A 26,443-nucleotide genomic window follows, 5' to 3' on the forward strand; every position below is an offset into this window, starting at 1 on the left:
ATTTTCATTCACATCTTTAACATGTCACCCTCAGACTTTATGCAGACGCTTGCACGTGATGCACTTGCTCATTATTCTGACACCACTACTGCACCTCACTAGTATCACCAGTTGTGTTGTCACCAGCACAACACAGACAAACCTAACAGAACCCTCATGAGGGAATAACAAGCAGACGGTTGCGGACTCAAATGCACGATCCAGGCAGAAGTGTGCAAATAATAAAAGTAATAATAATATAATAATAATAATAATAATAAAATAATAGTTGTAGCTTTCCTTAAAATGTAAACGTAAAATGTCTTCACGTCTCTCCTGACAGAAACAGACAGCAACATCACCTGCTCTTCACTCAGTCCTGTTGCTGAATTTTTTCGTGGCACAATCCAATTGTGTGTGCTTGTGATGATAAGCACTGACTGAACTGCTATTACAGGTTTTAGTAGCAACCTGTTGCATTTTACTACAGTATACTTTCACTTTGCAGTACTGTATGTACACTTGTTTTTTAGCTTTAGCTGCAGGAGTGAGAACATTGTTCAGACAGTGTGACAGTCAATAAAGTCATAATAAAGAAACAATTATTAAAATAAAGTGGAGAAACTAGCAACTCAGGGCATCTACAAAAACGTAAGTAACTTTAACGTTTTGTTAGATTAGTTTTCATTTGCTTTAATAGATAGTTTTGTTTCATGAACTGGTTTCACAGTGGCAACAAGGAAGTTCTTTTATCTGAAACAAATGTAACAAAATATAAAAAAAACAGATTTATTTACACCAGTAAAAAATAGGAGATCACATGAAACAGTTTCATTTTATAGCTTGTAAACATTGAATAAGTTTCAAATGACAAACATATACAGTACTTCATATTAGTTACTTTAGATGCAATAGGGAATTCATACATAGATTGTGTTGACTTTTTAGGTTGGTGACAATGTGTTTAAATTTAAAACAATCATGATAAAACATGAAAATATGTAACCAACCATGTTGTTACTTGAGTTATACTGTATACTAGAGTTCATGTTTTGTTGTGAAACCTGTCAAACAGGTAGGTGTTTGTTTATTTTACACCTAGACTCAAGCCCCAGAAGATGAACAATACAATAAGGAAATCTGTTTAGAGTGTGACGGTCAAGCATCAAGTTGTATTGTGACCATTAGGTCACTATCTCTTTGTATTGGTCACATTTAAACATTTATTAACACAGTCCTCATCACTTTTCATCACAAAATAATGTAATAGGAAATACAATGCAGAACTAAAATGTTCTATTGTCTACATGTCAGGATCACTGAGGTTCTGTAATGTATTTTAACTATGGTAGTTAACTAAAACATTTTTTTAATTGAAATGTAAACAATAAAATAAAATTGTATAATTGTAATGTCCAAATTATTTTTGTTTATTTGTAATTATTGCAGGTATTTTCATCCACAGTGATAATACAATCTCACAGCCAGATGGTTTGGATCCTTCTCTTCGTCCTGATTTCATCTGATTGTGGTTCGTAAGACTGCAAATATTATTTATTGTCAGTTAGTACATGACTTTTCTGTGAAAAGCTCAAGAAGACCCAACCCGCCATGAACATAAACCTGATATATCAATTTTCACTTTTTGTTAAAATTACAATGACAAACCCAGGAATCTAAACTCACAAAAATGAACAAGCTGTACAGTACAAACAGAGAACTAGTACAGTGTGACGATCAGCCTCCGCGCCGCTAGAGGGGCTCCTGGGTTTTAGGTGCGTGTCATCACCGGAGTTTAATTTCCTGTCTATGTAATTAGTTGACCCACCTGGTGTTATTTAAGTTGTCCTGTTAATGTCACACATGGTTAGTGTGTACACGCTCGTAGCTGGATGCTACGCCACGTTTCCAGTCAAAGAGAGGAGCATTATTGAAGAGTTCTTTTGCTTTCTTTTGACGTCTGTCTCCAAAGTTTGTGAGTGTCTTGTGTTCATGTTTAGGTTTAGCCCGTAGTGTTACGGAGCGTTATAGGTTTATGTGAGTGATAGTGTTTTGCTGCATTGCAGTGATTTTTAGCTCTTGCGTTTTGTGTTAGAGCTGAGTCCTGCATCGCAGTGGTTTTGTGTTTAATGAACTGTCTTACGTAAACTTTAGATGCTCTGTGGGTCGTGCATTTGGGGTCTTCCCTCTTGTTTCCCTGTGACCTGGTCAGCCGGTTGCGGCCAGGTGAGCGTGAGGGGTGACTGAGGGGTTTATTAGCGCGGTGTGTCCCCGTTGTGCTGGATGCACGTTGGCCGCGGAGCCAAACTCCTCCGCTCAGTGAGAGCGCGTTCCTCCTCCCGGCTCCGTGTGTATGGCAAGCCAAGATTGTCAAAAGAACGGCGTTTTTAAAACGCGTTTTGTCAGGTTGAGACGCGTCTCGTAACGCGTTTTGTCATGTTGTGACGCGTCATGTCAGGTTGTGACGCGTCACGAGACGCGTCTTGGTTGTTTTCGAGACGCGTCACGAGACGCGTCTTGTTGGGTTGAGACGCGTCTCGTGACGCGTTTTGTCAGGTTGAGACGCGTCTCGTAACGCGTTTTGTCATGTTGTGACGCGTCATGTCAGGTTGTGACGCGTCACGAGACGCGTCTTGGTTGTTTTCGAGACGCGTCACGAGACGCGTCTTGTTGGGTTGAGACGCGTCTCGTGACGCGTTTTGTCAGGTTGAGACGCGTCTCGTTACGCGTTTTGTCATGTTGTGACGCGTCATGTCAGGTTGTGACGCGTCACGAGACGCGTCTTGGTTGTTTTCGAGACGCGTCACGAGACGCGTCTTGTTGGGTTGAGACGCGTCTCGTGACGTGTCACAACCTGACATGACGCGTCACAACATGACAAAACGCGTTACGAGACGCGTCACAACCTGACAAAACGCGTTTTAAAAACGCCGTTCTAGTGACCCTTGGGGCCCGCCATACAGCTGTAGCTTCGCCGCTCGTAGCGGGTGCTGTCCGTCCTCCACGCCACTGCATCTCCTCCTGTCCCCAGGGTTCCGTCAAGCCGGTTCGGAAACGACGGGGCGAGTTCGTAACAAACAGAACTTTACAGGTACCAATTCTCTTTATAATCACCATGGATTTAATGTGACACAATCTAAGCATCAAAATGCTTAAACATTATTGTATGAACTATAAATGGTAAAAACAGTTGTTGGGATGGTTGAAGGTTGGTAAAATCACAAACCTTGTTAATGTTTTAGGGCATCTGTCAACAGTCAAAGACTCCACATATACAGTATAGTGTAGAATCAAAACAGGATCCATGACACTTGTGTGTTAAAAGTGCACCCGCTACTTATTTTAACTTTAAGTAAATTTATTTATAAATGTATAAATTGAATGTTTCATCCAATACCTAAGCATGATTTGTGTCATAGTTCCATAGTTTACTACATCTACAGTATCCAACCACTCAAAACCACCTCCAGTCCTGCACAGACAAACACAAAATACTTAAACAGTATTTCCAACGCACACAAGTGGACAGAGTGCAGCTGCAGCATAGCATCTATCACAGACATCAATTGCTCCCACAACACATGGAGCTAAGCTGCTACTGTTCTGTTACAAGATGCTGTGTGGACGCTGATGTTGGTGTTGTTGTGGCTGTTAATGGGCCGTTAACAGGCTGTTAGCAAAACAACAACAAGCTGGATGCTGTGACCTGCGCTTCTGCAAAGAGGTGTGTCAAACAACTTCATGTGCAACAGACTCCTAAAACAGGGTTTTCTACCACAAGGCTGAAGATACACACTTTGAGATGAGCAGTGTGGTCAGTGTGGAAAAAAAGCATGTTTGTGAACCTTTAACTTCAGATCTGACTTTCTTTCCTTCACAGGAACGTTTGGAGCAGTCTTGACTTCAAACCTCTACCAGACAGAAGAGCAGAGCAACATAACCTTCAGATGGGACAGTCAGAAGAAAACAGACTTGTCTCAGGCAAACCTAATTTGTGGTTTTGAGTCAAATTCCCTTAAGATTATACATGAACTGAAAACAGGCGTTGAGTTGTCAGATTCTCAGCATCAGCAGTTTTCAGGACGGGTCCATTTGGACAAAGATGCTCTGAGACAAGGGCAAATCAGGCTTCATGTGTCCACAGTCACAGCTAATGACTCTGGGAAGTATAGGTGTGATTTGGCTGCAAATTATGATGAGAACCAGAAGAAATGGGAGATAATGGCCATTGGTGAGTGAACTCACAATTTAAAACCTGCAAATCATTTTTATACTTGTTTAATACTAACACAGAATTCTCTCTCAGTACGGTTTGTCCTGGATGTTTCCCCGAAAACTAGAAAACAGGAAATTAGTGGCAGTCCTGCATCCTCAGTTACTGCAGGTAAACAAAGAAAAGCTCACAAACCCAATCTGCATCACAACAGAAGTGCAGTGCAGTGTAGGTTTGTTATTGTATGGTGCAAACTAAACAATCACAATTTCACAGACTAAGCTTTCTGCCTGAGTCTTTGGATCGGTGACATCAGTGAGAGATTCTAGCCTTGTAGATGGGTGTTGAAATGATTGAAAACAGCCTTGAACATCAGGAAGCATCACGATCCCACACTGAAATCCTAGCACTGTTTAACAACTGCATTACATATATTAAGGGGCGTCACAGCCAATGATTTGCACACTTGTTTTGGTAAGGTTATAGGCCAGATGTTCTTCCTGACGAAACCCCTCTATTTAGCCGGGCTCTGGACCGGCACAGATTTCACTTGCTGTTTTATTGCATTGAGCAAGTAAACATGCTCACGTAAAGCAAACGTGTTTATTGTAGTCTGATAAACGATCACATGGACTCATGCACCTCGACTCCAGCTGCTTCATAACATAGCATGGCATTGCTAATAGCCCGTCGGCTAACATGCTACATTGACGTATGATAGAAACACCAGTTTAACATTCGCGCAACTGCATCACCTCCGCAAATCACGAGAGTAGTGTCAGACTTCATACACATGAATATGAGCCGTCATGTCTGTCTGATCATTAAATATAACTAATGTCAGCCGACTAGCTTGTTTTTACATTTATTACCCTGATGCAGATGTTCCCGCTATTTTGACCCCTAACTTTAAGACCTGATTTACATCATGTGTTCATTTGTTCATGTCCTGAACCAGGTACAAAACAGGACAAACCGCAGCAGAGAGATGTTTGGATCAAACTTATAGTTGTAACAGGAGCATCCATCCTAGTTTATCTGATCTACATGTGCTCTGAGAAAATGGGTAAGTTTGCTTTCTATTTGTTTTATGACGTAAATGTGTCACTTTTTGGTTTGGTTCCATTTCATTAGTTCCACTTTAGTTTCAGAAACAAAGAAAAAGCGAGAAACAAAGGACTGAAAAAACTTAAAACTTAAAGAAGCAAATACAATTTGCATGCAACAGACTCTTCTTGATGTGGTGGTGCAGCGGCCGCATTACTGCAGCCGCTGCACCGATCCGTCTGTAAATCTCCTTCCTTCCCTCACTCGTGAACAAGACCCCAAGATACTTGAACTCCTCCACTTTGGGCAGGAACTCTCCTCCAACCTGGACAGAGCAGCCCACCTTTTTCCAGTCGAGAACCATGGCCTCAGATTTGGAGGAACTGATTCTCATCCCAGCCGCTTCACACTCAGCTGCAATAGGCCCCAGTGCACGCTGGAGGTGCTGGCCGGATGAAGTCAAAAGAACAACATCAAAAAGCCAGACAATCTTGTGGTCGTCAAACCAGACACCCTCCGGCCCCTGGCTGCGCCTACCAAGCTCCTGCTCCGGTTGTACAGAGACCAAACAGTCCTTAGCAAAGAGCCTTGGACTCTATACTCCAGGAATAGCCCCCACAAGATGCTACGAGGAACGCGGTCGAATGCCTTCTCCAAGTCCACAGAACACATGTTTTGCCAAACCAGACTGGCTTTCTCAAGCACCCTGCTGAGGGTGTAAAGCTGGTTCCACGAACAGAATGACCTCGCATCAGGTCATGAGTGACTCTGGGCTCAGAGGGAGAAAGGACGTGTTCCTCACCACATGTTATCCAATAGTGACCAATTAAGAGCTAGTCCTCACATGGGAAATATGCAGACTATGAACTGACGAAAGCAAGCACAGATTAAATGTTTTATCTAAAGGCTGCATATTGTAAGACAGATTCGCTGACTCTTGATAAATACCTTTGGATAAGCTGAAGTTGTCATCATGACATGATGTGGTTTGTATAAGAATAATATTACTATATAAGATAACAATAAACTGCACAAACAAAGCTTTTTTTAAGAACCGTGCCACCCTCTGGACAAGCTGCATATTATTTGAGCAACGCATCATGGTGTCATTTAGTTTGGTACTATATGTTGTTATTTGTTTATACTGTAGCGGTTCCAGGTCGCAGGGCATGATGTGTTATTGTGTTGAGTTATGCAGCACCGTGAGGGAAGAAGTTGTTAGTTCAGATCACCCTCATGGTGCTGCAAGGGTCTTTGGTGTGTGGGAAATAAAACTGACCATCAGAGTACATGCTCAGGTTGTGGCAAAAGACCATCATTCTTCTCTCTCCTTGCTGCTGAGTTGCCAGGGGCCTGCGATGTGTGGGGCACAGGCACTCTTACTACTGTTAGCGCTCAGAGTAGCCTAGTTACTGTACTGTAGCTGCAGAAGTTAGCTAGGCCAGCGTTTTGAGTGCGCATGTCAATTGACCGACCCCGTGGTCGTCACAATACTACTGTTCCATTTCTGCATTTGATAAACTTGTGAACTTCTAGAACTCTGCAACCACAAAGTCTTTTTGTCTGCATATAGTGTCATAATGTAGGGGGCACTTGTGAGATGTGATTTGAGGTGTCAAATTAGTGTAGGTCTTACTTATGTGATGTTTATGATTAATGGAAAGCCCAGGGCTGGCTATAATGCTAACTACATGCTACTGTAATGGTCCGTTGTATCATTGTCTGTGCTTGATGTACATGAAGGACACTTATACAGTGTTGTACCGTAGCTCTCAGCCCTGCTGTTTAATTTGATCTTACATACTGTATGTTTATATTCATGCATTTGTTTATCCTGTAAAACAAACGTACCCCCTGTCATGCACTGGCAAGGATGCAGGGAACGAAGGACCCAAATGCACAGCTCAGAGACAAAGCTTGAATAAACTGTTCTTTAATGGCAGTTGAAACAAGCAACGTTTCACTCAGAGTCAGACAGGCGATGATCAGGAACCGGCAAAGCGTTAATCCAGGCAGAGGTACAGACAGGGATGAAGCAAAGACGGGGTGAACAACAGGCTAAGATCAAAACACAGCTTTACTTGAGTATGGCAACGCTGGAGAGTCGGCACAGGTGTGTGGTCCAACAATCTGGCAGGGAAGCATAGCATGACAGCGAACTAAAATACGAGACTGACTACTGAGAGGCTACAGCTGGAGAGACACAGGACTGAACATAATCAAAATAAAACAGGAAATGGCAAAAAAAGTCCAGACTGTGACACCCCTGTTCAGGGGTGAATGTGGCCAATTATTTTATTAATTTTTGGAGCTAGAGACTTTATGTGTTGCGTGTTTTCTTTGACCTGTCTTCAACACTGTGATGTCCGACACCACTGGAAAACTGCAGCAGCGTCAAAAGGCTTTAGCTTCACTCCCAGAAACAGGTTGAATCTGTCCCTGAAACCTAGCGTCTAATACCCAGGCGGGTCGATAAAGCTGCTTGCTTTGCTTACCTGAGTCTTTTCTTTTAGTAGTTTGCTTCGGTTTTGGACTCATGCTCACTTATTTTCACTATTGTCGCTATGCTGGAGGAACAGTGCTACTGTGCAAACAAAGACAAGCAGCTAATTGAAACAATCAGCAGCGCTGTCAATGTGCTTGACAGCGAGAGGAGCAAACCAGCTACTGTACGCGTGAAAACAGTTCCTGGTGATGTGCACTACATCATATGATGATCAACGGCAGTGTCAAAACATTGTATATTGGCTCTACGAGTATCGTAGATTGCAAAGACAACAAAGCTATCATGTAAATACAACAATTATCATATATCTGGCATCAGTACTCCACTGAGAAGTGCTCTGGGAGAGAGTGTGCTGGCGCATGGGTCGAGCGAGCGACAACTCGTTCCTTTGTGTCTGCCACAGGACCTCCTCCCATGGCCCTGCCGCTCTCGGCATCCCAGAGGCTGGCCACAGCCTCCCCTCAGGGCCTGTAGACGCGCAAGATCAGGAGGCCCAAGTAGGCGCGCAGATCAATCTCGTCCATCCCTTTCCAGCGATCCCCGAGCTTTCGCGAGCCCACCAGGTTGGTGTTCACTAGGATGTTCCTTTCTACGGCCGAGGTCACAAACATGCGGATGGTCGATTCCAAGTCGACGGCCTGAGCCGTCGCATACTCTGTGGGTCCCAAGACAGGATGAGGGGCAGTGGGTGCGTTTCCTGTTCCCTTTTTTTGCAAAACACTGTGGACCATTTTATTTTCCCATCTTAAGAAATAAAAGTTTCATCATCATTATGTGTCCAGCCTTAGATCCCATCCCTCACTTCTTGTACTTCATCTACTTTTGGTTTTTCTTCATCTTCTTCTCCACCTTCTAAACGAGGAGCGGTCACACTTTGCTTTAAACTTTTGTCCCCAAGGGGAAATTCTTGTCCACAAACACTGGACTTCTATGCCAATGGTACAGACAAAACTACACAATAACAGTAATGGTCACAACAGACTGACAATGATAAGAATGAAAATGATAGACGACATCACAAACAACATTATTCATCTCTGTCTTTGGTTTAGTGTGGTGATGACCGAGGGGATTAGGCTTCATCCAAAACGGGCTCTCCTGCACCTTTGAGCCTTGTATCTGAGGGCAGTGGAGCTAGATGTTTGTTGAGTGGGTGTGTGGGATCCTGATAATGTGATGCATTTGCTATAATTATTATTTAGTTCATCTAGGTTGCGTGTGGAGAGACAGATTATTTTGCTGCAATCCTGGTTACCTTTGTGACTTTGTTCCGGACGGAACTAGAGTTTCCACCGAGCGTATCTAATGCTGCATTCACTTACATGTGTGGCTGAATGAAAGTACCACGTTGCAAACTCTTTAGTAGGTAGTTTGAAACTTGCAATAATAATTCTCCCAGCTCCCTCAGCTCCTAAAGGCAACGTGTCCATAAGACGTTTTGATACTGTAGGTTCTCTGCGTTAGGGCCCCACCCATCCCCAAGCCAAGCAGGCCAAAAGTTCCAACCTGAGAAAAAGAGCTGACCCTGAAGAAAGAACTGTAACTGGAAAAAAGGTTTGAAAGTGAAAATCTAAAACTTGAAACTCATAAAAACGCTGAAAATATATTTGAATTGAAAATCTTTGCATATACTTTTTTACACATTTTAATTCGCTTTCAAGACATATGGGCTCAATTTAGCTTCATAACGTTGGCGTGTGAACTGGATGACCAGCAAACAAACAAATACTGTAGTAGTAAAACTATATATTCTTATTTCATCCCATTTCCACTAGAAATCCTTTTCCATCTTCTATCCACCTTTTTTTATTTTCAAAAAAAATCTCTCTTTTGTCTTTTTTCTTTTTGGGTTGTTGTTGAATGTGACCAGACATGGATTCAAAGGAGGTTGAGAGCATGAACTCCCACAATGAATTAGGCCGCACAAGAAAGTCCGTCGCAGGTGGAGGTTCAACTCACAATTTATTGTAAATATACTTAGTGAAAACTGCCATACAGCAACCATTGAATACTACACTGACACCAACACAATATTCAGCTAAAACCTTTCCCAGTGAGTGACGGTAGAATAGAACTATAGTACTTCCCTGTTGAGAAAAAGACATAACCAGGGTTGGAGGGGGGCAGCTCAGCTCCTCACACACACACACACTCACAGACCTGGACCCATTAATGTTAATCATTTTTACTATTAATGCCTTAATAATCATCTGATTAGTTCTGGTTCTGATTTACATTCATATTCTTGTGTTGATCATACACATCCTTAAACATTCTTTACATTATTCAAGTATACTGCTGCAAGCATCTGAGCGGGCACCCACCCGCACAAACAAAATGAAGAAACACAAACCACCATATTTTATACAGTATGTGTGTTTATTCACTGCTTGTACCCAGGTTCATGTTTTATTAGAACTTAGTAACTTAGTTACTCAAGGGCCAACTCAGTGAAACCACATGCGATCATTTAATTAACATTATTAACATATGTAAAATTATCCAGTAAATCTATAATATACTGAAATAGTTCAAATCTAAAAGTAACATCTAAAAATAACAGTGAAAAGCAAAGTACATGATCCTAAACTTATTTCTATCCACCAGGTGGCAAACTTTAACATCAATATGCTGAACCTAATGTCTCACAATATTCAAATAAATGCAATGAATCACACTTCAACACTGAAAGTTACAACAATATTATTATATTATGACACCTGACATCAAAGCTACATTAAATCTAAGTTCTGAAGGTTTGACTGTTTTTTTGGTGCAGCTGGTTTCTGTTGAATCCTTTCAGCTACTATCTTCTACATGTGTCATATCATATCATATCATATAATATTGCTTGATTTAACACTGTTTTCTGATGAAACAGTAATTGTATAAATGCTGGTAACACAGTAGCAGCATGTTGTGAACAGAACATTGTTGTCTTGTGGTTCTTTTGTTGTTTATCAACTTCTCTTCATGCATCTGTAAAAGCATAAAAATAGACATTAAACATAACTTAGATGCACCAACAAGTCAAACTGTGAAGATCATTACTTGAAGTTTATTTGTATTGTATTTAATACTGTTTTTGTGTATTTATCTTGTCAGGACATTGACTATGAAGCAGCACTGTGGTTTTACTGGGTTCATCTGTTGGTTCCTCTGAAATCATCAAGTCACATCTGGTTCAGTGTTTAGTGTCATATAATCTCTGCATTAATCAAATATTATACTGTACCATCATCATTGTTTCCAGAGCCTCCGACTGATTCATAGACACAAACATCACCTACATGTGAGTGAGGACAAAAGAATCAAACTTACTTTAAACAGTGTGTGTCGTACATAGTGAGTGTTACTGATCAGACAGTGATGATTGTCAGACTGACCGTGGAGCAGAGAGGAGTAAACCTGAGGTTCAAGCTGGTTGACTGTTTGCTGTGTAGCAGAGCTTTTATCAGTGCTCACACTTCTGTTTGCTGTGAAAATGGAAATTATTGTTACAGCTAAAACAAGAGAGGAGACTGTGGAGTTATTATGTAGATTTATACTCAAACTGCTCCAGAGCTTCATCATGTGTTAGACAGAATTTAGAGTCTCACCTTTCATGTTTCTCCAAACACACAACAGCAGCAGCTGCAGGAAAACAATCACTGAAAGTCTAACAACCAGTCCAACAGTAAAGGAGGCAGAAAATGATGGAGCTTCAGGACTGAAACCTGTAATAATACGTTGGCAGAAAAAGACAGAACGGATCAATAATATACTAATTCAGTCAGAGTAAGTACTGTATGTGAAAACCAGTTTGGACCAAGTTTGGGTTGTGTTTAGTGAGAAGCTGAGGTGAAGCTGTGTCACAACGGACACTAGTCTACAGTAAGAAGGTGCAGAATTCTGAATGGAGCACTCTAGGAAAGTGAAGTGGCAAAGTGCATCTATCATACTTTGTGTGTGTAAACATGCAACTAGAACATCTGACAGTGAGTCCAGTTGGGATGAAGAATCACAACCACCTTGTCTGGGACTGTTTGTGATTTTAAAGGTCAATGGTTTAATCATTATCTTTATTTTTTCTCTAATCTGCATTGTGTGTTTCAGTTTGTGTTGTCACACTCACCATTTTTGTTGATCCTCACTGAGTCACTGTACTGTGTGTAGTAAACTGGGTTTCCTCTTCCTCCTCTGCACCAGTACAGTCCTTCCTGAGAGACACTGGTTTCACCATCCTGTTTGATCAGGACCTCAGAAGATTTATCTCCTCTGTACCAATAATATTTCCAACCAGATGATGACGTCACAGAGCAGCTCAGCGTCACACTGCCCCCTACTGGGATGTCTGTCTCATCACTTCTCAGTTCAGCCTTTGGTTTAGATGCTGTTCAGTTTAGAACAAATACATTAAAGGGTCATTATGAGTCTCCATGAAATAAATACTGTGATCTACAGTGCGACATATTTAGTAAATATTTGTGTAATTGCTGACCAGCTCTGAGATGTTTAATGATTGTTAAAGTTCATGTCCTCTGTGTATTAAAGGGCTCATATCATGCAAAATCCACTTTTTAGACATTTTGGAGCGTTCCTATGACTCTATGGGTCACATATACACACACTGAGCACGGTAGAAATGCATTTCCTGCTTTTTTCACATTTTTAAAACGTAGTTTTTCTCATCCAATGGAGAGAGATATCTACTGTTCTGAGGCCGTTCCCCAGGTTTCGTCATACTGGTTGAAAGTTCTCCTTACAAATCCTGAACCACCACCCCCACAATGATCCCGAACCAAAACTGGACTTCCGCCATTTCCCCCCTCTCACTCACCGTGAACAGACCAGCACGGCAGCGCCCAAGTCCTCCCATAAAAATAGTTTGGTTCTTGGGTGTTCTAACCAACACCAAAGTCTATTCACTTTAACAAGGGATCAACAAGTGAGGACTTTGTGGGTCACTTTTATTTTAAACGGTCCGGTGCCAGAAACACTGCCTCAGCATTTATACGTATGTGCATTTCAAACGAGGGTGCGTACAATGCTGGATTTGTTTGCTCCTGTTGGAAAAAAAGGACCTATTCCTACAGTCCGTCATCCACTCACTGAAGTAAGTACATGCTTGATATTTATAATGTTTTAAAATGTCCGTTTAAAATGTAGTAACCTATGTGTGAGACAAGTTACTAGCTAGCTATGCTAACGGCTACAGTCAGTCGACCGAGCCTTTATCCCCTTCAAATGTGCTCATGTGGGCTCCTGCAGCCACACACCTGTGTGGAGAAAAGCTAATGACTAACGGCATCGAGCGGCTACAGGCAGGGAGCGGTGGGTCTAGCTCGCTGTAGTAAGTACGTGCTTGATACTTACTATGTTGGTTGGTCTGTTTAATATATAGTAACCCACATGTGAGACAAGCTAATGGCTATCGGCATTCAGCAGCTACACGCAGGGAGCGGTGGGTCTAGCGTCTGTCCTTTTTCTGTAATCTCATACACCTGCGGGGAACAGCTGATCGTTATCGCCCTTCCAGCGGCGACAGGCAGGAAGCGGTGGATCTAGCTCGCTGTAGTAAGTTTGTGGTTGATACTTGTGATATCTAAATATGTTAGTTGGGTCTGTTTAAAATGCAGTAACCCACATGTGAGACAAGCTAATCGCTAGCGTCGCTAACGGCTACAGTGAGTCAACTGAGCCTTTGTCCCTTTCAAATGTGCTACTCTGAGTTGGCGCAATCACACACCTGTGTGGGGAACAGCTAATAGCGATGGGCCTTCGATCGGCGACAGGCAGGAAGCGGTGGATCGAGCTTTTGTCCTGTTGATGTGCTGCCGCTCCTGTTTGTGTTGTTAGCCGTTAGCATGCCTTTAGGCCTTTGCACTTTAGAGCTACAGCTGGTCGATCGCTACAGAAAGAACCTGCAGATGAACACGGTTATGTTTATTACCCCGTCCTGTGTCACAGCCTAAATCAACTTGTGATTTTGGGTTATGCCATTGTTCTATCAAATTCTAACATGATTAGTTGGAATGATTACTGTGTTGTGTTTCAAGCTTAGTTGCTAATTAGTCACATCTCTACAATACCTGCTGCTTATCTGGTCAGTTACCTATAGCTTGTACCATAGCCATTATATTTGTAGGACCAATACAATTTACAGTAAATGTAACAGTCTTTTCTATACTGTAGGGAGGCACATCCCAGTTGCCCACATGCAAGGAGGCTGTCAAACAGAGAAATCACTGCAGACTGTTGGTACACGGACATCTGCTGCTCAGCTCAGGAGTGAAGGTATGTAAGTTTGTATGTACCAACAGTAAGATAGGTAATAGAAGATTTTAATTGGTATATACTGTTTAGATTTTATATTTGAATTGTAACAACTGTTTATCTGTTGTTTTAGCACAGACAGGCCTGTCCTCTTGTTTGGTTTAATTTTTTGTCTGGTATTGTGTGTTCTTACATTAGAGAACGTTTTTACCTACATAATAATGAACATTTCACTAATCTACAATTCTGATTGCAGTACCTTTTGTTTTGATGAGGTGATGGTGAGGACAGCCACAGCTTCCATCTGGTAGAGGACTGCTTCCGCTCAGTCTTCCAAATAGTGATGAGAACAAGGATCACCACATCTCCCTGTTTACCCTACTTTCATGCATTTCGTCTGCAAGGCCCTGCAAAAGCTTTTGTCCTCAAACCCCCAGACTTCTTAATTAACTCAGTAACCTATACATTGCACATTGGAGTGTGAAGGTAACAGTTTGTTTTAGCTTTGGAGTAGTGGTGTATTTTTTTGGTTTACAATAAAGTTGGCTTTAACTATTATGTATTTCACTAAACTCTGTTTCTGAAGGTAAAACACTTTTATTTAGGAAATCATAGTATTGAAATTACATGTTTTTCTCTAATATGGTAAGCTATAAAGTTGAAGCGGCCATAAATAAAACGCATATAAATTATATATAAATAAAATTAAAAAAATTCTTAATGAGTGTTGCACTCACAAAAAACACATTTTTACTCAAACGGTAAAGGAGTTATTCTACAGGTGGTCTACATCAATCATACTATGAGTGTTTTAGTGTTTTATCCATCAGGAAACTGCCTTCATCTACAACCCAAGCATGAAGAGATGGCAACTCAGATTCTTCACCCCAGGAATCCTCAGCACCAGCTCACTAGCCTCTGTAGACTAGATACCTGTAACAACTTTAGATACAGAGACATATTACTGTCAGATTTATCATGAATGACAAAAAACATAATTAAAAGCAGTAAAAATACGTTAGGTCAATATATAATTTGAACCAATGCTTTTTGTTCCCAGGTAGGTCATGCAGTGATTGCTCTAAATATTAATGCACATTTTTTAAATAAAATTGTCAGAGCAGCAGCACAAGTAAGACAAAAACAGTGAAATGTGTAAATGTAAAATGTATTTATATTATTTCAGCTATGCTCTCAAACTTATTTATTTGTATAATGTGAGCTAAAGTAGTGTTTTCTATTAGTGAGAGTTTTCCAGGTAAGTCGTGTTGTGAATATTGAAGCTGCACACGCCATTTAGCATAAGCATTAGCAACCGCTAGTCACTTTGCAAATTACATAAATCAATTAAATTGAAGTAAATGCGAAATTACCAATGAGACACATCTTGCATCAGCCGAAATGTGGCGACTTCAACAACCTCCTCTTCAGCTTCAGGGTCAGATTCGGGATCGTAGACGTATGGTTCTACAACGCTACGAACCAGCTGACTAATGTCGTGCAGTCCTGTAGTGGGTCTTCTTCTTCTGTGGAGGATGGCGGTGGATTGCATTCTCATTGTCGCACTACTGCCACCTATTGTATCCTAACCGTGCGGTGGCTCGTATCCATGGAGCCAATTTAAAAAAAAAACAACAACAAAAAAGGTATGCGCTTCCGCACAGAGGTGTGGTGAGCAGCTTCGCTTGCGACACGCCCACAAAACACAGCGTTTGCTGATAGAGAGTGAAAACCACATATTCACAGGGGCAGTGTGGACGATCTAAAGGGATTTATGGGAGGAAAATTTACAGAGACCTTACTGAGACATTAAAGAATAATATTTTTTAGAATGAAAGTATGATATGACTCCTTTAATGAATCATTACAAATGTAACAATGAATGAATGAAACTCACCTGTTACTGTCAAACGTAGAGGATCACTCCATGCTGTGAAGGAATAACTGTTGGTTTTCTGTCGACCCCTACACTTGTAGTCTCCACTACTGGAACCAGAAGCAGTGAAAACCCAGAGTTTACTCCCATCTGCAGTTCTTCTTAAGTTGCCTTGGGTTCATTCATATTCCCACTCAGTGTCTCCTCCAGCCTGGATCTCACATGTCAGAGTGATCTCCTCTCCTTTGAATATCTCAGGCCAGTCATGCTGCCTTTTTACAGCAGCCTTGTTGGAAACTGCACACATTGTAGAAAAAACACAAACATAAACCATGATTAGTTTCAGGTAATGAATTAATGTTATTTATTACAATGATCTCCACCTGTTTCCTCAACAGTGACTGAGACACTGTTCTGTGTGTAGTAAACTGGGTTTCCTCTTCCTCCTCTGCAGTAATAGTTGCCTCCATCTGTGATTCTGATACTAGATTCACTGTTTGTTCTGATCAGAGCTGCTGATCTGAACCAGTCGTATTTCCATCCATCAGAACCGTCCACAGAGCAGCTCAGTGTCACGCTGCCTCCTGCTGCTATGACTGTGTTGTCTGATGTCAGTGAGGCTCTGGGTTTATCTGATGTCAGTTTACAGAGAAAACATTACATAAACATAGTTAGAAGTGCTTTAAGTGTAAATAAAAAATTATAAATGTCTTTACACTAAACCAGGCATCCGACTCAAACAAACCATGATAGTTATTTTTGATCTAACTGGAACATTTTGAACATTTTGGAAAACATCTACAGTAAAGTTAGATTGTTACAAGTTAAATGAGTTCAATGAAGTTGTCTTTCATTTTATTTCCTGCTCTGCAGCTCTGAACTGGTCAAGAGCATAAAAAGGGTTTTCTCCAACACGCTGATGCATCTTCCTCTGTTTTAGTGTTGTTTAGTGTCGATTCCCTCAAAAGAGATCAAAAAAGTATGTATAGCTTCATCTAATACTGTATTTCCTACAAGACAATGACGTCACAGAGCAGCTCAGCATCACACTGCCCTCTACTGGAAGGTCTCTGACATTAGCTTTGGATTCTCTGAGGTTCAGTTTAACGAAAAAGCTTTTTTCTATTACTGTCTCTGTGCTTTATAACATGAATCACTTATGTTTCTTATTGTCTTTTTTTTTTTAAATATGACCTCAGACCAAACTGACAACTGGAAAAAGCATACACTACTTTGTGTCTTTTCTCTGTGTGATTGTTTGTCCACTGGTTGTTTCCCAGTCATAAACCCACTGAGTGTCTCCACCTCCCTGGATCTCACATCTAACAGTGATCTGACCTCTGATCACCTGAGTCCAGTCCAGTTGTAGACTCACAGACACAGAATTAGAATCTGATACAAACATGAATGTTAAATAAAATAAAAACAACACATCAACAAAGCCCATCAAACACAATAAACAAACTCACAAGTTATCTCAATGGTGACATCATCACTGGCATAAGTGTAAGCGGGTGGTTCTCCTCTTTTTCCTATGCACTTGTAGACGCCTCCTTGTGAGACTCTGATTTCTCTGTTGTCTCCATCAGCTGCTGGCATCACATATTCATAAGTGTTTCATGTAAGTCTGTACCACTCATATTTCCATCCATCCGAACCGTCCACAGAGCAGCTCAGTGTCACGCTGTCTCCTACTGATATGGTTGATGGACCTGCTGTCAGTCTGGCTTTGGGTCGTTCTGCTGTGATAAAAGAACAAAACGTGTTTTATGTTGATACCAAAACTTTGTTTATTTGACGAAAAATCACAAAACATCCTGCTCAATACAGTATTTCACAATCTAATCTAATCTAAAAGTTCTTTACACAGTGAGATTAAAAGGATTACTTTACATTTATACACAGATTCAAACATACTTTGGCCAAAACAAAAGAATAAATGTGTTTTACAGTCTTAGTTTTCCACTAAAGATCTAAATGTATTGTTCATTTTTCCTGCATTGTGATTAACTGCTGCTTTACTGGATGTTCATAGCAGCTTGTGGCATGTGAATAATAAAATATAAGACATAACTGTGACTTTTAAAAATGAATTTTGGCTCGTGGAACCGAGCTTTCATCTGTACTGAGGATACAGACCAGTGTGCAGATCTGAGTGCAGTCCATACTGAGAGTGGACAAGAAAAAAGACGGCTTCTGAAAGACGGAGCGCGTTTACAGAGGGAAGTGTTTTTGAGATACGAGGGACCCGGGTCTTAGAGGGGCCTGACAGTGAGGGAGCACTTCCGAGAACTCTGTCGCTGATCTGAGTGGTTCCCTTTCTACGGAGACGTCTGTGGAAGAGAAATTTGAAAAGGTTCCGGCCGGAACACACAAAAGTCTAAGGCAGGAAACCGCCGGGACTCTGAAAGACGGGTTCGGGGCGATCTGGGTCTTCACCACCAGACAGCAACCGTACAAAATTAAAAGTATTTAAAAGTTAAAAGTAAATATGGTTTTTGGTGCGTTTCATGTTTCCATGAGTGGGAAACTGGTTATGGGTTCAAAAAAAGAATCACTTAGTGTAAAAGGACATACGCACCTCAAAAGAAAAAAAAAGAAAAAGAGACAAAAGAGATTTAAAAAAAACGAAAATATCCCCCAACGCTACTGTTCAACAGGACGAAGCAGACTGTTACAAGACATCAATTGTAACCTTGTGTTAGACTTTATTTTATGTTACTTTAATTATTGCCAGTCCAGCCATGTCACGCTCTGGTTCCAGTCCAGCCATGTCACGCTCAGGTTCCAGTCCAGCCATGTCACGCTCAGGTTCCAGTCCAGCCCTGTCACGCTCAGAGCCCAACTCAGTCATGTCACGTTCAGGTTCCAGCCCAGTCGAGTCACATTCAGGCTCCAGCCCAGTTGAGTCACGTTCAGGCTCCAGCCTGGCGAGTCACGTTCAGGCTCCCGCCCAGTCGAGTCGAGGCCTTGTCCCAGCCAGGTGGCCAGTGCAATTCGTACCTGGTCAGGTCCGACGTCTACTCCGTTGAGCACGGCAGCTGCAAGCAGCACTGCCGGCTCCGGAGAGGACGCCGTCCCAACCCCTGTCGGCTTCAGTGAGGAGACCGCGAGCAGCACTGCCGGCTCCAGTGAGGAGACCACGAGCAGCACTGCCGGCTCCAGTAAGGATGCCGTTCCAGTTCCCGTCGGCCCTGAAGAGGTCGTTCTAGTTCCCGTCGGCCCTGAAGGGGTCGTTCTAGTTCCCGTCAGCCCTGAAGGGGTCGTTCCTGTTCCTGTCAGCCCCACGGAGGATGCCGTTCCTGTCGGCTCCACGGAGGACGCCGCTCCTGTTCCTGTCGGCTCCACAGAGGACGCCGTTCCTGCCGCAGTTCCTGACGATCTCCAGGAGGAGGTCGCTCCTGCCGCAGTTCCCGCCGATCTCCAGGAGGAGGTCGCACCAGCTCCAGCTTCGGTTCCCGCCGACCTCCAGGAGGAGGACGTGCCTGCTCCAGCTTCGGTTCCCGCCGACCTCCTACAGGAGGAGGTTCCGGGCTTCGGGGACGCTAGCCAAGGGACCGCTCCTGGAGTTCTCGGTTGTCCGGTTCCGGCCACGTCGGCTCCAACCACGTCTGCCCCGGTTCCTGGTGGTCTGGCGTCTGCCGCATCTGCATCGGTTCCTGGTGGGTCGGCATCGGCCACGTCTGCATCAATTCCTGGTGGTCCGGCTCCGGCCATGTCTCCACGTCTGTCTTCGTCTCTGGCCCCGGCTTCGTCTCTGGTCCCAGCTTCAGCTCCACGTCAGGCTTTGGCTCTGGTCCTGGCTTCGTCTCTGGTTCCGGCCACGTCTCCATGTCTGTCCTCGTCTCTGGCCCCGGCTTCGTCTCCACGTCAGGCTTCGTATCTGGTCCTGGCTCTGGCTCCACATCAGTCTTCGTCGCTGGTTCCACGTCGGGTCTCGTCTGCCGAACTGGTGGCCTCGCCCTTGGCGCGGCCTGCCGCGGGGGTGGCGCTGCCTCTGGCGTCGTCGGCCACCTTGGCGGTCCTGCCTTTGGAGGGGTCCTCTGCGCAGTCCAGCCATGTCACACTCAGGTTCCAGTCCAGCCATGTCACGCTCAGGTTCCAGTTCAGTCATGTCACGTTCAGGTTCCAGCCCAGTCGAGTCACATTCAGGCTCCAGCCCAGTCGAGTCACGTTTAGGCTCCGGCCCAGTTCCTGTCGGCTCCACAGAGGACGTCGTTCCTGTTCCTGTCGGCTCCACGGAGGACGCCGTTCCTGTTCTTGTCGGCTCCACGGAGGTCGCCGCTCCTGTTCCTGTCGGCTCCACGGAGGACGCCGTTCCTGCCGCAGTTCCTGACGATCTCCCTGTCCTGCGGTGGCACGGTGTCTGCCGCCGCCGCCCGCCTTGACCCCTCAGCCTCCTGGAGCGTCAACCGCCTGGAGGAAGCCGCCGTTCCCTGTGGGGTTCTGGCGCAAGCTGACCTCGGCACCGGCCTCCCAGAACCTGTTTTTCGCCCCTGTGTGCCGTTCCCGCCCAGCGGCTGCTGAGTCGGTACGCTCCCTCCGTCACCACCCTCCTTGGGAGGGGGTTTCTGGGTCCCATGGAGCCTTTGGGGACGAACTCTGTTGGACTCTGCTTCTATTTTTGTGGACTCATAATGGACCCTTGTGTTGACCCTCCTCCGGTCCTCCACGTGAATGACCTGCACTGTTTTGTATTAAACCCTTTTACTCATATCATCTGTCTGCTGCATCTGCACTGTGCATTTGGGTCCACGCTCTGCCGTTCCATGACAGGTCCCTGGTGTTCACAAATGAAATACACACAAAAAAATGAATCTAGGAAGAAAAGAAGGAGAATTACTCACCAGCATAATTTCTGTAGATGTTCGTATTTAGCACTGAAACGAAGATGAAAACATGATCAGACATAAACAGAAATAAAGACATTTATCATCCAGGTGGTGTTTTATCAGACTTTTCTTTAAGTCTTTAAGTCCCTGACTCAGTGACAGAACGCACGTGTTTGTTCATTAGTAGAACTAAATTTGTTTGTCGCCCCCTTGCGGTTCTTTATTGACAATACAGGTCATTACAGTAATGTTTTATTAGATCATGTCTATTTGAAAACCTTCCTACATACATGAAAAACTGGTTCAGTTTGGACCAGAACATCTCAACATTATTGGTACATTCCTGTACTAATGGTATATACAAATGTAAAAGTAAAAAAGCTACAACAACACTCAGCACCTTTGTGTCTCCACTACATTACTGTGCTGTGAACTGAGGATGCTGAGTGTAGAGTCAATGCTTCATTCATCTACCGTTACTGCTTTGCATGTTTCCACCTCACTGTGATCTCTATGCACCACTTAGACACAGTTACTGCTGCTCTACATGTTTACAAGTTGTATGACACAGAATCCTAAACACTTACATCATACATGTTGGACACACATTTACACTACGACTGGTTAACCTTGTCTGGATGGAGAGAAGGAGACAAAGCACAAGGACACAACACACACACAGAGAACAGGCAACGTTCACACAGAAAACTGAGCCCATGTATAAACCCAGTCAGTCCAAGCTGAGTGAAAAACAAACCATGATCATGAACACGTCCTCACACTTCATCACGTACACACTAAGAACCTTGTAACACTCAGACTAAACGTCAAATGAAAGTCTGTCAATGTAGTAACTGAAACATTTAGACAGACACAGCTACGTCTCATTTTCCAGTGTTTACATATTTACATATGTTATGTTGTGTATTAACTCATGGAAATTCTGCTGATCCTGATCCTGCAATTTACTTTTCATATTATCCAGTGTTTTAAAGTGCAGAACATTTACTAATCACTGTATGATACATTTAACGTTATAACCCATCTTTCAGAAACTAGAATCATAATTCAAGAAACCTCTTACACTGTATAATGTATGAAAGTTCATCTCTTACCTGCAACAAAACAGCTCAGATAACGTACATACTCAGTCCTAAATTCACTTGCACAAATGAGATCCGAGATATTTTAACTTATTTGAGTCTGAACCTAAAATAAACTAAAGATGAACATTACTGATTAAAGTCACAGGCAGGAAACTGACCAGAATAACAACAGGTAGAAGCCACAGTTGGTCTATTTATGATGATGAAACCAAAATGTTTCCAGGCTTCACTTCTGAATTGAGAATGAAAGAGTCACGAGATGTAGTTCATGCTAACATTTACATAAAGGACTGAGTTTATCTGACAGATTTAAAGGAAAGTTACAAATTTTTGCTAAATGTTAATTGTCATGACAGGATCTTTATATGAATCTCTATTAATTACACACCTAAAGCAACAAGGTTAATTCTATTAGAGTTCGGTGATTTTGTATTTATTATTGATGCAATACTGTGTTAGATGACATTAACTTACAGTAGACAGGTCTAATAAATGTGTAAGTTAAACTGAAAAGCTACGTTCCATAAAATGTGCAGCACTTTCATTTATTGTTACATTATTTCTTGTCAATTTATGTAGACTGTCTTAAAGAAAAACATTTTGAATTTTTAAGGCATTTTGAATTTCAAATAAATTTTGACTCACTCTCAATGATTTCCTATAAAATCCTCATAAGCCACTTAGTCACTGACTGATTTGTTAACGTCACCATTTGTATTGATTATCAGAAGCTTGTGCTGCCTATTTATGAGAACATTGGACACATACACACACATGATGTTGCCTCCATCCCTACTCACCCCTCTCCCTCTGCTCTTATTGGGGACTGGTTTACCATCTCCATCATGTCTGACTAATCGGACGTCTGCGTCTCTGATATAACATTGCTGCTGATCATCATCTGTGACAAACGTCTTTATTTCCTGTAATGACAATTGTATTGTTATATGTTGTCATATTGGAGGTCAATAAATGAAAGTACACAGAACAGGCTGATGATGTCCTGCTTCAAACATGCTCAGCTCAAAGGACGACACAGAGACCAGAGGGAACTGTTTACACTGGAACACCTGGTCGTGGAGGCGACTCACGGTCTCTTTGTGATGCATTCAAGCCACCTTGTACATTGGAATGTGGACTGGATAATTAGCAAACAAACACACATATCGTAGTAGCAAAATTTCCAGTTTCCACTGGACAGCTAAATATTGCTGATGTGCTTATCCTATATTTTGAATTAATTCCCACCCTTTTGAAATCCATTGTTTTTTCAATTTTGGATGTTGTTGTTGTATGAGTGTCACAAGTCCTGAATTTAAGGAGGGTCAGAGCATGTAGTTCTCCCACAATGAATTAGCTCACACAAAGAAGTCCATCTCAGGTGGAGGGTCAACATCATTTATTGTAAATATACTCCGTAAAAATTGCCATACAGCAATACAAACAGCAGGTACAGTGAATGATGATGACACATAAACAAAATTCAGCTAAAACCATTATCACTGAATGATGTTAGAATAGAACTATTTAAAAAAGATAAGACAACCAGGGTGCACACACACAGACGTGGACCCAGTAATGAAACTTTATTCATCACTTGTCACACAATGAAATGTGTCCTCTGCATTTAACCCAGCAGTGGGCTGCCACACACACACCTGGGGAGCTAGTGTGAAGTGTCAGCGGCAGGGCTGGAACCAGGAAGCTTTCCTTTCTCTGGCCGATGTCCACTGAGCTACCAGGCCTCACTAATGACACACATCAATGGAAGATTTGGATGTGGAAAATGAGCCACAGTTGAAGCAGGAATAAAGCAGGGATGGTTCTAAAACACGCTCAGCGATAACGTTAACAGCGAAATAAAACATGCATCACAATTATACAATAACCCATAAACCAACTGTTGGCTTCTATCTGCTGATGGTTAATAATACAGAATAATACAGAATGTACAGAGATAAAAAGACAAAGTATCCAAGCAAGAGAAACCAAGGTAAAATATCACAACACCGGATGAGAACAAGACATCTTTAATTTCTTTCTCCTCATTGTCTCCATATAATTTAAGATTAAATGGTCGACTTGTAAGTAATAATGACAAAAAGAAAAGCTCAGTGAGTCATTAGTAAACGTTGGTACGTCCTGAGGCAGGAGCCGTTGTGGAGTTTTCTGGTTTAAACAGAGTGAGGAAATACAAACCAGTCACTCAGTCACTCAGCGACCACAATGAGGAGAGTTACATAGAAAGTATTTATATCAATAGATTCAAAATGTGTTTGAAAACTGCATCATATTATATTTTATATGGTGTTTACTTCACTGCTTGTGTGTAGGTTATTTACAGATCCACTCAGTCAGATCACAAGCCATACTTCAATTAACATCATTAACATACGTAACGTTATCCAGTAAATCTAAAATATATTTGTCAATAGTCCAAAGCTAAAAATAACAGAAAGAAACAAAAAGCACCTAAAGTAACTTCCATCCACCAGGTGATGAACTTTAACATCAATATGCTGAACATAATAATGTTTCAGACTATATTCAAATAAACATAATGAATCACACTTCAACAATATAAACAGCAAACATACATTATATTATGACACATGAAATGACAAAGCTGGGGCTGCAGCCAGCCATTATTTTGTTACCATGGAAACAGCAGAGACCCCCGGGCTCCTTCTGGCTCTGGGGCCACAACCACTAAAAACACGTCCTCATATGTTAAACAGTAACTTTATAAATGCCGTAAACAGTCTCAGCATTGTCTTAACAGAACGTTGTTGTCTTGTGGTTCTTGCTTTGATCAACTTCTCTTTATGAATCTGTATAAAATGACATTAAACATAACTTAGATGCACCAAGGGTCAAAGCACTGAAGAGTCAGTGAAAACCAGCAGATATCAACATTGTTTGTGGTTCTAACTTGTTATAAACTACAAAGACTCACCTCTAAATGCATTTTACTATAAACACACTGAGTATGAACACGTAAACTACTTTGAAGATCACATTTGTACCTGTGGCTGCATTTGGATCCACGTTGTTGTAATCATGATCTTCCTCTGTATCATCATGTGTCCCTGTAAAGATGCAAAAGTTTATTAAAGGTTTCCACAGCTGTAACCCAATTATTACTATGATCTATCATTGGATGAAGCTTTTGTGTATTTATGTTGTCAGGACATTGACTATGAAGCAGCACTGTAGTTTTACTGGGTTCATCTGTTGGTTCCTCTGAAATCATCAAGTCACATCTGTTTTAGTATTTAGTGTCATATAATCTCTGCATTAATCAGATATTATACTGTACCACATTCATCATTGTTTCCAGAGCCTCCGACTGATTCATAGACACAAACATCATCTACATGTGAGTGAGGACAGAAAAAGAATCAAACTTTAACACACACTTTAAACAGTGTGTGTCGTACAAAGTGAGTGTTACTGATCATGACAGTGATGATTGTCAGACTGACCGTGGAGCAGAGAGGAGTAAAGCTGAGGTTCAAGCTGGTTGACTGTTTGCTGTGTAGCAGAGCTTTGATCAGTGCTCACACTTCTGTGTGCTGTGAAAATGGAAATTATTGTTACAGCTAAAACGAGAGGAGACAGTAGAGTTATTATGTAGATTTATACTCAAACTGCTCCAGAGCTTCATCAAGTCTTAGACAGAATTTACACAGTCTCACCTTTCATGTTTCTCCAAACACACAACAACAGCAGCTGCAGGAAAACAATCATTGAAAGTCTAACAACCAGTCCAACAGTAAAGGAGGCAGAAAATGATGGCGCTTCAGGACTGAATCCTGTAATTATACAGTACGTTAGCAGAAAAAGACAGAATGGATCAATAATATACTAATTCAAAATAGATAATGACATCACTACTTGAAGTGTTAAGTCATGGTGACATCAGAACCTTGTTCTCCTTTAAAGACAGTGTAAAACTTAAACTCCATCCATAACACACACTAATAGTTCTTAGTTGTAAAATAACACAGAAACACTGCTTCACTCATTTCAGCCTCACCGTTCACTGCCATCCAGCTCTGTGGAGACTCTGTTCCTTGGTACCAACACTTGTAGAAACCTTCATGTGACTTTGACACTGCAGAGATGTTCAGCTCTACTCTGCTGTCGTTTTGGATCAGTTGCTCATTGTGATAGAAAAACACACTGGAAGGTTTTTGTCCTGTCTTCAACTTACAGCTCAGACTCACAGAGAGTCCCTCAGTCACAGGACGGACAGGACTCATCAGGATCAAACCTGCATCTGGACGACAGTCACAGGAAGATTCAGTAGAGCAGAAGAAGACAACTATTATCAGATATATTATTAAACCACATAATACAGTAAGAATGGGCGGCACGGTGGTGCGGTGGGTAGCACTGTCGCCTCACAGCAAGAAGGTTCTGGGTTCGATTCCCGGAGGCGGACCTTGTGCCTTTCTGTGTGGAGTTTGCACGTTCTCCCCGTGTTTGCGTGGGTTCTCTCCGGGTTCTCCGGCTTCCTCCCACAGTCCAAAGACGTGCATTAGGTTGATTGGCCTCTCTCCATTGCCCGTAGGTGTGAGTGTGTGAGTGAATGGTTGTCTGTCTATGTGTTGCCCTGCGATGGAC

At 42.2% G+C, this 26,443-nt stretch overlaps 1 protein-coding gene and 2 long non-coding RNA genes across 7 annotated transcripts; 1 reads left to right on the forward strand and 2 right to left on the reverse strand.

Moving 5' to 3' along the window:
• Nucleotides 1-475: 475 nt before the first annotated feature.
• LOC114867461 (uncharacterized) lies at nt 476-8,515 on the forward strand. Of its 5 annotated transcripts, none has more exons than XM_055507028.1 (7): nt 476-630; nt 1,429-1,510; nt 3,011-3,070; nt 3,860-4,210; nt 4,286-4,363; nt 5,151-5,258; nt 5,338-8,515. In XM_055507028.1, the coding sequence occupies exons 2-7, from the start codon at nt 1,468-1,470 to the stop codon at nt 5,373-5,375; spliced, it is 678 nt and encodes a 225-aa protein (XP_055363003.1). In that variant the 5' UTR covers nt 476-630; nt 1,429-1,467; the 3' UTR covers nt 5,376-8,515. The 5 variants fall into 5 exon arrangements, with proteins under 5 accessions (XP_055363003.1, XP_055362999.1, XP_055363001.1 ...); XM_055507024.1 differs by having other exon boundaries at nt 5,515-8,515; XM_055507025.1 differs by having other exon boundaries at nt 488-630; nt 1,445-1,510; nt 5,515-8,515.
• A 3,350-nt stretch (nt 8,516-11,865) lies between these two features.
• Nucleotides 11,866-17,517, reverse strand: LOC129603821 (uncharacterized). The gene is made up of 3 exons (XR_008694048.1): nt 17,346-17,517; nt 15,898-16,173; nt 11,866-12,117 (listed from the first exon to the last, which is right to left on the reverse strand). It is a non-coding gene; the product is annotated as an uncharacterized LOC129603821 (long non-coding RNA).
• Nucleotides 17,518-23,381: 5,864 nt separating this feature from the next.
• On the reverse strand, nt 23,382-25,751 carry LOC121201946 (uncharacterized). Its single transcript, XR_008694050.1, has 3 exons — nt 25,300-25,751; nt 24,841-25,187; nt 23,382-24,645 (listed from the first exon to the last, which is right to left on the reverse strand). It is a non-coding gene; the product is annotated as an uncharacterized LOC121201946 (long non-coding RNA).
• Nucleotides 25,752-26,443: the final 692 nt, after the last annotated feature.

This window comes from Betta splendens, chromosome 2, assembly GCF_900634795.4.
Source record: "Betta splendens chromosome 2, fBetSpl5.4, whole genome shotgun sequence".
In the NCBI taxonomy this organism is placed as follows: domain Eukaryota; kingdom Metazoa; phylum Chordata; class Actinopteri; order Anabantiformes; family Osphronemidae; genus Betta; species Betta splendens.

Coding starts and splice junctions, on each gene's coding strand:
- LOC114867461 (XM_055507024.1), top strand. CDS start 1,468: ATGGTTTGGATCCTTCTCTTCGTCCTGATTTCATCTGATTGTG. Junction 4,211..4,285: donor ATGGGAGATAATGGCCATTG/GTGAGTGAACTC, acceptor ATTCTCTCTCAG/TACGGTTTGTCCTGGATGTT. Junction 4,364..5,150: donor TGCATCCTCAGTTACTGCAG/GTAAACAAAGAA, acceptor GTCCTGAACCAG/GTACAAAACAGGACAAACCG.